At 37.8% G+C, this 12872-nt stretch overlaps 1 protein-coding gene across 1 annotated transcript in view; it reads right to left on the reverse strand.

Annotated features, from left to right (window-relative positions):
• Positions 1 to 11329, reverse strand: part of LOC148868622 (U2 small nuclear ribonucleoprotein B''-like) — a 34470-nt gene extending 23141 nt beyond the window's left edge. Inside the window, exon 1 of the mRNA XM_088971889.1 lies at positions 10955 to 11329. Coding sequence (XP_088828015.1) covers positions 10955 to 11027 — 73 coding nt within the window. The 5' untranslated portion in view covers positions 11028 to 11329. The remainder of the gene's footprint in view (positions 1 to 10954) is intronic.
• Between the last annotated feature and the right edge of the window lie 1543 nt (positions 11330 to 12872).

Below are 12872 nucleotides of genomic sequence, written 5' to 3' on the forward strand. Positions count from 1 at the left end.
TGAAGCAAGTCAAGTACGTATTTCCTTGTGACAAAAAAAATCTCTTCTTAGATATTGCAACTTCAATGCCAAGAAAATATCGGAGATCACCAAGGTCCTTAATCTCAAATTCGGAAGCAAGGAAGGACTTTAACTGGGAGATACTTGGGATATCGTCGCCTATCACAACAATGTCATCAAATGTCATTAACAGATACTATCAACATTGTTACTCTTCCATCAACTCTTCTAATGAATAAGGTGTGATATGCCTGAGATTGAGAAAACCCAATTTTTATAATAGTATTTTTGAACTTGTCAAACTAGGCTCTAGGAGATTACTTGAGCCTATACAAGGACTTCTTCAATGGCAAACTTTTCCTTCACTATTAGAAAAACTTACCCCAGGTGGTAAGTCCATATACACTTCCTCTTGTAAGTCCCCATTAAGGAATGCATTCTTCACATCCATTTGATATAAAGGTCAAGGGTAATGGGCAACAAAAGACATGATCACACGAATAGAGTTCATTTTAGCAACTGGAACAAAGGTTTCCAAATAATCAATGCCATAAGTTTGTGTGTATCCTTTAGCAACAAGCCAAGCTTTGAAACTCTCAATTGAGCCATCTGCCTTGTGCTTAATGGTGTAGACCCACTTACACCCAATAAGAATCTTATTCTTAGGACAAGGAACAACCTCCCAAGTCTAATTCTTCATTAGGGCCTCCATCTCTTGGTTCATAGCTTCCTTCCAGTGAGGGGACTGCATCGCCTCTGTAACACTACGAGGGATGGAAACAAAGAGATGGCGGAAATATAGTTACAATAGGAAGGTGACAGAGCATCATAAGACACATAGTTAGTAGTAGGATACTTGCTACATGTCATTTTCCCTTTTCGAATGACAATAAGAAGATCAAGATCAGGATCGGTAATAGAATTATTAGGAAGTTCAAGATTACTTGAGTTTGGGATATCAGATTGTGATGGGCATTATGCTTTAAGAGTCACCCTCTTACTGTGCCTGATGAAAAACTGATGCCAAGGCCAAGGTCGATACACAGGAATAGGAGGAGGAGGAGGTGGAGGAATACCATCATTACAAGGAAAAGAGGGAGGAGGAGGAACGGAAGAGACAGGGACAGCAAGGCAGAAGGGAGTCCAATCTTCACTTCCATTCCCCCCTAAAGAAAAGGACATGATGGTTAGAAAAAAGAAAAATGACTCCAAAAAGGTAACATCCTTAGAGGCACATCTCTTTCTAGAGAGAGTATCAAAGCATCTATAATCTTTCTGGATAGGAGAATAACCGAGGAAGATAAATTTAACTGACTTGGGATCAAACTTACGTCAGGAAGACTTATATCATGAACAAAACAAACACAACCAAAGATTTTGAGGGGGAGGTTAAAAGGAGATTCATCAGGAAAGAGAAGTTGATGAGGAGACTAAAGACTAAAGACTAAAGACTAAAGATTAAAGGTCTTTCAAGGAAGTATGTTGATGAGTTACATAGTTGTCTCAATAACATCACCCCAGAAATAGGTGGGAACATGAGTCTAGAAAAATAAACCTCGAGCAATTTCAACCACATGCCTATTCTTCCTTTCGACTACCCCATTTTGTTGCGAGTATGACTACATGAACTTTGGTGAATAATGCCCCGATCTTCAAGAAATCTATGCAAATGATGTTCAAAGTATTCATTGGCATTGTCAAATCTTATTATCTTAACTCTTTTCTCAAACTGTCTCTACCATATTCATGAAGTTTTAAACCATCATAGGAACTTCATCTTGACTTTTCATCAAGTAGAGCCATGTATACCGGCTGTAATCATCAATAAAGAATATGAAGTATTTATACCCACTCATGCAAGGGATAGCATATGAGCCCCAAACATCAATATGGATCAAATGAAAAGTAACATTACTTCTTTACGACTCGCAAAATATGTGGTTTACATTGTTTTGATAGATGACAAACTTCACATTCAAAGTCCAACTTTGACATTGAGTCAAATAAATTTGGGAAAAAAGTTTTACAAAATTGAAAGACGTATGACCAAGACAACAATGCCATAATTTCAAAAGACTCATTTTCTCATTTGAACAAGACTCAGTCTGGCTCGATAATCCATGCTCTGAAGATCCATCAAAGAAGTATACTCCAACTTCATACCCACTTCCAATCATCCCCGTGCTCAGGCCCTAAAAAACACAATGGGTAGGAAAAAAGGTTATTAACGGACAACAAACTTTTATGTAACTGGGGCACATGAAGAACAAATTCAAGAGAAAGGTTATGAGTAAGTTTGACTTCACCCTGACCCGAAATAGGGGTCTAAGATCCATCAGCAACAGTAACATTGCCCTTCCCTAGGATTAACTTATATGAGGTAAAATGTGAAAGCATACCATTCATATGGGCATTGGCCCCGAAGTCTACAATCCATGGACTAAAAGATGTGGAACAAGCAAGTGCAATACCTATCTTGGCATATGAACTAGATAGATTACTAGGTCCAAAACCAATGAGAATGATGTACCACCCTTTTCCAACTACAACAATATATTCCTGAATTTGTCCATTACATCAGAGGAGTCAAGAAAAGGTGGAGCCTCATTACCAACTGTAGCCAAGTGAGCATTTCCCATCTTCCCGGTTTTAAGTGAGGATTGAGCTTCCAACACCTATCCTTAGTATGTCTTGACTTCTTGCAAAAATCACAAACTACATCCTCAACCTTCCCAATAACAGGGTACATACTAGTATTTTGCTTAGATCGAGATGACATAAAGGGAGAGTGATCAATCACAGGAGGTTGCATCATGAGTGTCCATCTACTCTCTTCCCCTTATACAAAGAAGTACACTGAGGCAAGAGTGACAATGCCTACGCTAAGAATATGTTGCCTAGTAAAATCAAACTCTAGGTTCAAGCCAGCCAAAAAATCAAATACTCTATTCTCCTCTATGTACTTTCGACATTGCTCACCATCTTCAAAGTCCTTTCATACAAGAGCCTTTGTGGAGGCAAGAGTGATAATGTCGGCACTAAGAATATGTTGCTTGGTAAAATCAAACTCTAGATTCAAGCCAGCCAAGAAATAAAAGACTATATTCTCCTCTTTGTACTTTCGATGTTGCTCACCATCTTTAGGGTCCTTCCATACAAGAGCCTTCAAGTGATCCATTTCTACCTAGAGAGACTGTAGAGAAGAGAAATACATAGCAACAGATCTCTCCCCTTGACGCATACTACAAGCTTCCCTCTGAAGCCGGTACACTCTAGCAGTATTGTTAACTTGGGAATAGGTGGCAACAACTCTATCCCAAGTATCTTTGGCCGTTGAAAGAAACATCTTGTTCCGGGCAATATGAGGTTGCATTGAGCAAATCACCATGACGTTACAAGGGAGTTATCATGTTCCCACTTTGCATATTTCGAATCTTCCAAGTTTGGCTTAACCACCTTTCCTGTGATGAATCTCAATCTACCTCTCTCAGTGATGGTAAGTTTAGCAGATTGGGACCACTCTAAAAAGTTGGTTACATCAAGTTTAATAGTAGTTATCATACCACTGGAAATGTTTGCACTTCCCGGGAGCACACCAGAAACCATCTATACATCCTTAGATGATTCCATATTCTATCAAAACATTATTGCATCAACCAAAAGGGACCCCCAATACTTAACCACAACTAAGGACCCAAGAAACTAGGTCACCACACGGTTAAGAGACAAAAAAATGCCAAAAAACTAGGCAAGCGCCAAAATAGAGGGAAAAGAAAATCTCCCAAAAAGTGTCCAAGGCTCAAAAAATCACGGGACCACTTCCCGTTGCTCCCATGATGAAAAACGACCTGAATGGTCTAGGTTTTGTGGCAAAAAAACTGATTAAACGAAGTGTATCAAGCCCAACATCATATCTGGAATTTCTGTGATTTTATACTTGAAAAGGCCACTAAAAATCATAGAAGCTTCAAATAAAGGCAAGAGTCATACCAAAAATCTTCTAAAATTAGGGTGAATCAATCCATGCAGAATTCATGTACTGTCGTCGACACCTTTACGGATTGATGACGTCATCCAGCGGCGATTTGATGTCAGCAGTTCATCTCGTGGAACAGAATCAGCAAGAAAAGCATTCCCAAGTGCCTTTACCCGCTCTAATACCAAGTTGTGAAACTAGTGTTGTAAACATAGGATTTGTATGAGAGAGAGAGAGAGAGAGAGAGTGTGTCAAGTGGTGTGTTTCTATTACTGTTCACAACCTCAAAAGGCACTTTATATTTTAAAGCAAGAAATTACAAGGAGGCCCCTACTTGGATGCCCAAATACAAAGAGAAGAGAATAGATTAAAAACACCCTTGCCTAAACTTTCTCGACATGCTCTTCACGAACATATGTCTATTTTATCCACCACCTCTCTATTAGTCCAAAACTTCCTCTCTTAGTTAAACAAATTTTCAACCAAAAAACTTCCATTTTTTATCAATAACAGAATTCAATTTATTAATGGACAATAAAATAACAATAATCCGGGAAGAGGTAAAGAGACTTAACTTTCCCGAGAGAGAAAAAAGAAAAGAGGATTACAATACAGCCCAAAACATTTGTTCCCTTCCCACTCCTTGTTTTGCCAATACCAAAAAAAAAAACTTCCATTCACAGTTACAACCTGATTTTTGTACATTAGACTTGACCTTCCTTTTTAAACTTCTTGCATGGACCCATCCCTTAGCCTGGAAAAGTTCAGAGACTTGTACCAGCTTACTACTTTAGATCCCTTCTATCATTTATCCAGGCTAACATTATTCTCCCTCATCACCAAGCCATTACCCTTCACTTTTAATATCTTGCTGCTAATATAATTAACTCCATTACCCTGAAATATCCCTTTTACATGCCCCAAGTCTACTCCTAGCTGTCCAATTGAAACTTCTCTCCTATTTTCCTTTTTGGTTGAACCACCATCTGCTTCTGAGTTATCCTCCCTCTACACACTTTTTCAAGAAATTCAACCTCTCTGTCCCTTTCACAGCTACCCTGAGCAAATCCATTTCATAAGGATTAAAATCTAACTGACCCTCCCTTGCCACTACAACTTCTGCTTAGATCTTCTTCACTTCCTCAACATCCACTTCCACTTCCACTTCCTTTCCATCTATCATCAACACATAATCATCAACCCCCTTAGCATCAGCTCTATTGCCTCCACCTGAGCAACCAGACACCTCCTTAGAAGTTAAAACTAATAGGGATTTTAGTTCCAACATCCACATTCAAATCTATAAAACCTTCACTTCTAACCTGCAAAGCCTCAAGATTTTTGGAGCTAAAACAACCCCACCATCTCCAAACATGAGAAACTAACCAATGGTACCTCACTCCCGTTATTAGTATTGGCAATAACAGAAGTCACCTTCAAAGAGGGTGAAAGACCCTCAACCCAAATGGTATTAGAATCTCAGTATCTCACTTGCAATGAAATGTATTTTTTTAACTGTTTTGGTCATATTCTGTAAGATCTAGGATTGGGGTGCTACCCCATCACCTCTTCCATCTATTTTACTTCTTCAGTTTTACATTCAATAAAATTTTCATTTCTTTTACCATCAAAAACACCAACAACTCTTATCAACATCTTTGAGACTCTGAAAAATGATGTGTAGAGACATGCATATGTGCTCCTAATGTGCTTCAGATATTGAGGACTTCAATAATTTAGCACTCCTGTTCTTACTCTTATTCCAGATTCAGATCCCATTCCATTATTTGGTACTAAGATTATCACCATCAATGTTTTCAACCCACAGTCAAAACTGACCAGTTGAACCAGCCAACCCATAACCCAGACAGATTTCCAAGTCCGTTTCACCCCCCAAACTGCTTACTTGCAAAAAAACTGTTGACTTGGTCAATAACCTGATGACCCCTCCAATTGAACCTCCAAACCGTTTGGCCTGGCCTGCAGGTCACATGTATAGATGCATAGGCATGTGTAAAGCATGGATACATACGATTGGGTGTGTGAAATAGCATTATGACATCTCTTTTAGTCTCTTTAGCCTTCTCAAGAAGCCAACACCTTTCTTCAAGCCTCCTGCCACCAAGACTTGCTTTTCTCCACAAAGGTGGGGTCTTCTTTTTTCTGATAAGCAACACATAAAAAATTTCATTAATTATGAGAGAAACATGATTACAACAAGAAGTTGTGAAAAGAACCAGCTATAGAAGCTGTCCCAAATCAGTACTACATTTCAGCCCAAAACATTGTTCTATGTACCCCTTGCTTGGCTAAGCTATCTGCCAAGCTATTAGCAGTCCTCCTGATCATTTTCACTCGGATTAACATGTCCTGTGACAGCCTTTTGAATTTTCTGAATTCATTTCTCAAGTGCCATGCCACCCCCTCCCTGTTAACCAGCCACTTAACCAGTTTTAGAATCTACCTCAATAATCAGCCTACTAATACCCAGTTCTTTTGCCTTCTCAACCCCAAAAACTGCAGCCAAAAACTCTGATCTTGCCACATCACCCTGCTCCACAGGGCCAGAGTATAAAGCAATTATGTTTCCCTCTTCATCCCTAATGACTCTCCCAATACTTGAGGGACCTGGGTTACCCAAACAGCTCCCATCAAAATTCATTTTCTTCTAGCCATGTGTTTAATATGATGAATATAGAATATTAGAGGCATGCCCAATTTTTCTGCAGATGTTCTTAAGTTTTCTGTAATTTATCTATTTTTATATTTTATTATTTAATTTATTACATCATAGTTGAACCATTTGACCTGGATGGCTGAACCACTGACCCACCACCTGGATGAAAAGTAGTTCTGTTTCCAGATCAGTTTTTAAAACAGCGTGCACTATAACAAAACAAAGATCCTTCTGACACCAATTCTTGTAATCTATTTGCAATAGAATCAACCTCTCTAGGAATCCATCTGAACAGAACTTTGGACACTGCAAAATTGCATTGATTTCATTTAGATAGTAGACTAGTCTTCAAGGGCCTCTATCAGCAGTTTTGGACCATGAAATGGCATTGAACTAGGCTCCTCCACCGGCAACAAGGGGATTCACAATCTCTAATCTAAACGATGCAAGCCACCAGGCCCACCCTTGGAGGGGCCATTACTTCTGCTTTAGTTGAACCAGTGTCTACAATGGGCAGGAGTGGAGCTAGGATTCTTCATTTTTTCTTAGGGAGGGCGCATTATATAAAACATAAAAAATAAATAAATAAATATTGGAGCATCATCAAGATAGGGGGCCACATCTTGTCATACCCAAGCTCAACATATATAAAGGGTCTTTAACAAAATTTAAAATGCTGGTTTTACTGGAATGTCAACCACTTAAGAATAAGAAAAATGTTGAAAATATAAAAAATGTCATGTAGATTTGTCGTAGAAACTTTTATAACATTGGAAATTTTAATCCACGAAAACATTTGTTAATATTTTATAACATTCAATTATAAAAGGCCATACTCTTTTAAATAATCACATCATTACAAAGTACTAAAATGCTTTTAGAGTGATTAAACCATTTCACAATGACCACTTCCGCCATTTAGATAAATTTTAAGGGTTTAAAATATTATTATAATAGTACATATTGATATTTTAGTTGTAGATATTATTTCATTGTGCTTTATTTAATACAAAAAATATATATTTTTTAAATATGAAAATATTTAAAATATTAAAACACTGGCTTATTTTACTAAATTATATAACTAAAAATATTTTATGAACAAAAAATAAGAAGGTAAAAGTAATCCATAATGATATACTCAAAAAAATAACAGACTCAAGAGAAAAAAAATACATTAAAACAAATTATTTGGATGATATCTCTTGTACATGTAAATTGAAACTCTAAATTAGTACCACTTGCAAAGTAAAACTTGTTGAGAATAATATAAAAGACTTTGACACACTGTAGAATACATCAAGACATATTCCAATAATATTTCATGTTGATTCCCATGGATACGGAAATTCTTTATTTGGACAAGGAGATTTTTTGCTTAGCAAGGGAAGCCGGAGAAATCTTCATTTGGACGAGGTCAGCCAATAGTGTGGCTGATACTTTCGCAAAGCAGGGGACTCAAAGGGAAAATCTCTTTTGGCTGTATTATAAATCTTGGGGTAAATATGGGGTCAACACTCATGCAGTGAGTGGTTGACATTGTATGTTTCCTTTTTCTAATTTAATTAAAGTTACCGTTTCCTAACAAAAGAAAAAAAAAACCATGGATATGGAAATATGCCATGTAAAATTGGAAAAATTAGGAAATATTTAGGCAAATCAAATCATGGATGTTTTCAATCTGCTACAAATGGGGCCACTAAAATCCCAAATGATATTTCCATCATGACTTGAGAACTCCCCCTGTAAGACCTGGCCAACCTGGATAAGAAATGGAACTTCTATTAAACTTTATTTATACAATCCCCTAAAAGGATCCATTGCTTGGTTTAATGGTAAAACCTCAAGCTAACTAGTTCAAGAATGTGGGTTCAAGTTTGAGAGAAGCCACTTTGTGCAAAAAATGCCAAAGGTCATGTCCATATCTAGTCCACCCTTCCCAAGACCCCATACCAATATTGGGTAATGAACTTTCACACTTTCCTAAAATACCAGAATAGCCCTGGCCAAAATCCCTATTTTCTATATTTATTTATCTATTCTGTTGCTGTTAATGTTCAAGGCTTCCAGCCCTTGAATTAAAACCTCTTCACCATGCATCTTTAGATCCTTTTAAGGTTTACGAATCACTTAAAAAAAAAAGAGATTATAATGCACGTAAAAGGAAAAGGATGAACTATGATAGTAATCCAAGGTACCAAGAGCAAAATAAAATAAAAAAAAATTATAGAATATAGATAGCCTATGCTTCTTAGTTAACCCCTAAACCTAAAGGATATTGTTATAGCTGACTTATGGAGGATGTTTCAGTCATTTACCTTTCTTATTTTATGAAGTGTATCGTCTTTTCTATCCTATTTTAAGAGGTGTCTCCCATACTTAAATAGGGGCACTATAGCCTTTGTATATACTTTTAAAATTGAATAAATATGGATCAGCTGGGCTAGACAGTTGACTTCTTTTGCACTAACTGACTTCTCTTTCTCTCCTTCTTCTTACTTCTCTTAACCTAACATTGTATTTCTATTTCTACAGTGCTGGATTAGTCTGAACCACTATTTCAGATATAATAGGATTTAGGAATTAAAATATAGAATTCCAAAGGAATCAGCACTTTCAGAATGTGTGAACAATGAACACTGAAAACAGAAGAGACCTTTTACATATCAATCAATGGACGTTATATACATTTATTACCCTAATGTAAAAATACCTAGATACTCCATATGATATCTATACTCTATAGATGAACTAAATAAACACAAATAATAAGAACAAAAGAAAATATAAAAATAGGCTTTTTTATCTTTTGCAACTTTACTCCAATTTCTAAAAGTAAGCTGCATCCATGGTTAATTCCTAAGAAATAAAGTTTACAATAATAGGATTAATCTGAAAAAAGGCAAATAACCCCAAAATATCAATTTCTGTCAGTACCATGCATATTTCGTATTTTATAATTTGCTTGGATAAGCAATTCAAGACCTTTCTAATAATGTCAAAATAAAGGCAAACAAGCGACACAAGTGATGAATTTAAGAAAACCTTCCTTCTGCTTAGGATTGACATTCAAGTAAGCGACATGGTTATAAGTATTAGTTACTTTGTGCACCACATCATTCTGTCCTTGTTTCCAATCCCAAAAAAAAAACGTAAAAAGAAATCTCTTGGTTCCAAAAATAAACAAAGGGAAGCCCATCATCAAGTTTGGAGTAACAAGCCTGAATACCCCAAACACAAAGTCGTGTTGTATCTTCTTCAAAAAAAGTACTCATCAATACTTGTATAAAAGTCATTCTGGATCTAGTTGGATACAATTTAGTCTTTTTAAGAGGGCTTCAAAATCTCCCTTCTATGCCTATATCCAAGAAAGCCGACATAATTTGAAACAATAGGGTGAATTTAAAACATTGCACTCTCAAGATCCCAAACGCATCTGAGGTCTAGTCCTTTTAACCATTTTGCTCTGTAACATACTTGAAATCCAGCACGAATGATTCAGAACCTAGACACTAAATGAACAATCAAAAGCAACCAAGAAATTCACCTAGAAAACCTAGAGTGTGTGAAAATACCCACTAAAATAATAATCCACTTACAGGTTTATCATGCAGAGCGAGCTTTTAAGCTTTAAAAAAGAAGTTAAACTCAAAATCTTTAACAAAAGGAGCTATTTTCCTGGATAAGTTACTAATAGTTTCAATAATTCAATTGATCTCTCAAGGACTTACTACTCCTGTTCCAGAAACGTACTAGCCAAACTTAAATAAATCAAATGTGAAAGTAAATGCATAATTAGCACGTCACTAAAGGATGTTGCAAGTTTTTAATAGCGATATCAAGTATAAACCGTTCAATATATCGCTTAAATCTTTTACGAAGTTCGAAAAAATAAATGTTATGTTGTCGATCCCAACCAGATTGTTTTGCTGCCTCGAATCATCCATATTTCATTCATAACTAAAAATAAACGCACGAAATATGAAAAGAATATGAGAGAGAACCAATAGGAAGTTAAAGGAGCTTCTTTGAGTAAATCTAAGAAACTGATACGAAATTGGGTAAAAACAAAAAGCCATGTTATAAAACTGTGCAGCGCACACGAAGAGAAATATGTCTCTAAGAAACCGAGACCAAATGCGAGTAGAAGTGTAGAACAAAAGCCATTTATGAAGCTGCATGTAGTATAAGAGCGCCCAGATAGAAATTCATATCTGAAAGGTCCCCCTGTAAAACCTAATTCTGAACATAATATCTCCCATAAGAAGAAGCAAGTAGAAAGAGGGTTTTCTAAACCTTACCTTCTTTCTTGACTTTCTCATTGAGGTTCTTGAGGTAAATGGTTTGGTTCGGAGGAATGTCTCCAGAGAGCATGATTGCTGCAGGAGAGGGAGATTTGAAAGCTTCAAATCGCAGTACGCCTACTAAAGATACTTCAACCGAAACGAATCACTAATCAAGTCCTCTGACCTCTGTGGTTTATAAAACCATCAATTGTCGCCGTTTACGTTATACAAGCCTACAACTTCATCATGGCCCGGGCCGAGCTGATTTAGCACCTGGGATAGGAGGCTTCACCTTAGCCCGGCCCGGTGGAATTGGGATATTCTCCCCTCACTTAGACCTTAAAGCCACATAACATGTAAGTAAGGGATATATGTTCCTAAATCGATCCCGGTATCATGAATCAATTTTTGGTAATGTATCGATTTTCTGCCTAAGTACCCCGTCATTTGGTCTGCTTCCAAGTGGCCGATGACTCTGAGACCGAAGTAGAGCTGCCTAGGTGCCGAACTGCCTGTGAAGTGTTGGGCTGACCAGGTGGCGAGCTGAATTGATGAGCTTCGCTACTCTTTAGAGACCTGCAAGGAACCAAATGTCAGAGGACCCAGGGTGGCTAACTCGGCGAGGTCACTTTGATGCTTAAGTCAATACTCTCATAGTAGACTGCGAGCTAAAAATCACAGTCTGAGAGCTAGAACTTGCTTATTTGCCTGCTTCTTGTCATTGGGGTTAGTGCCTTTATATAGGCCTCGCTCATGTACCACCCCTGAGCTCTCCGGGAGGTCATGTCTAACTGGTCCAAGATTCATAGAGGTAACTGCTATGCACGTAGACCACCCTCCAGATCATTCGGCACATGGGCCAACTTCCAAGGATCGTGGAAGTGTTTGGATATGCATGTCAAATTCATCGGCGAACACGTATTGCAAGTCACCAAGTCGGTGCATGTGCTAGGTCACCAGGTTGCGCTTGGGCCAGGCTGCCAGGTCGGTGCCTGACCTATGCCAGGGCGCCAGGTCGTGCCTGTACTAGGTTGCCAATTTGCACCAGGGCCAGGCCATCAGGTCGCGCCTGGGCCACTAGGTGTGACACCATCAACTTGGCTAAGGCAAGTTGTTGCCAAAATGATTCTGGGCATCACCTATTTGTTCCGAGGTGCCATGTGTTACAATATCATTGGAGGATCAAATCCGCCCTCATCATGGTACTATCATCGAGATGTTTTCAATACATAACGGGCATGTGTTGTGGGGTGCCTCCTTATAGGCGCATATGTGAACTCTTCTAAACCTTAATGTGCAGCCATAAACATATTGTGAGGTCCGTGTGACTAGCAGATCCGCACTAGGCCCAAAGCACTCTTGGGCCTAAAACTTGTGAACCGAGTTAAGGAAAACTTGGGTCAATGTTTGAACATACTCAAACTTGTGGACTAAGTTAAGGGAAACTTCGGTGAATGTTTGAACATACTCCTAAGTAACAAGTATAATGTGAAGCCCACACAGGTTGAATGATTATAGGGCTCATGTATTTTAAAACTGGCGTAGAGTCATCATTGGTTCTACAATCTTCTCACATAACTTTGGTCTTTTAGTCGTTTACTTAATTTGGTCTGTGATTGAATGAATCAGTTTGAGTGTCTTTTTTCAAGGTCAAATGGGTTCAGTGTAAAAAATATAAGGTGATTCGGTAAATGCATAAAAGAAAGGTAATTCACCAATAGGGGTGTCAATAGGCCGTTTTGGTTGGATGATCTCTCCGAATTAAAATCAGACAGGTTCGACAGGCCAATAATATATATTGAATTGGACCAATCTAGGCTTAATGGTCCAAAATGTTTATTATATTGGATTAGACCTGGTCCATTCATGAAATATTTATATTGGATTGGGTTAGATTGAACCAATATCTTATACATTGAAAGTAGACAAGAAT

This window comes from Nelumbo lutea, chromosome 2, assembly GCF_056320005.1.
Source record: "Nelumbo lutea isolate HS-2025 chromosome 2, American lotus-T2T, whole genome shotgun sequence".
Lineage (NCBI taxonomy): Eukaryota > Viridiplantae > Streptophyta > Magnoliopsida > Proteales > Nelumbonaceae > Nelumbo > Nelumbo lutea.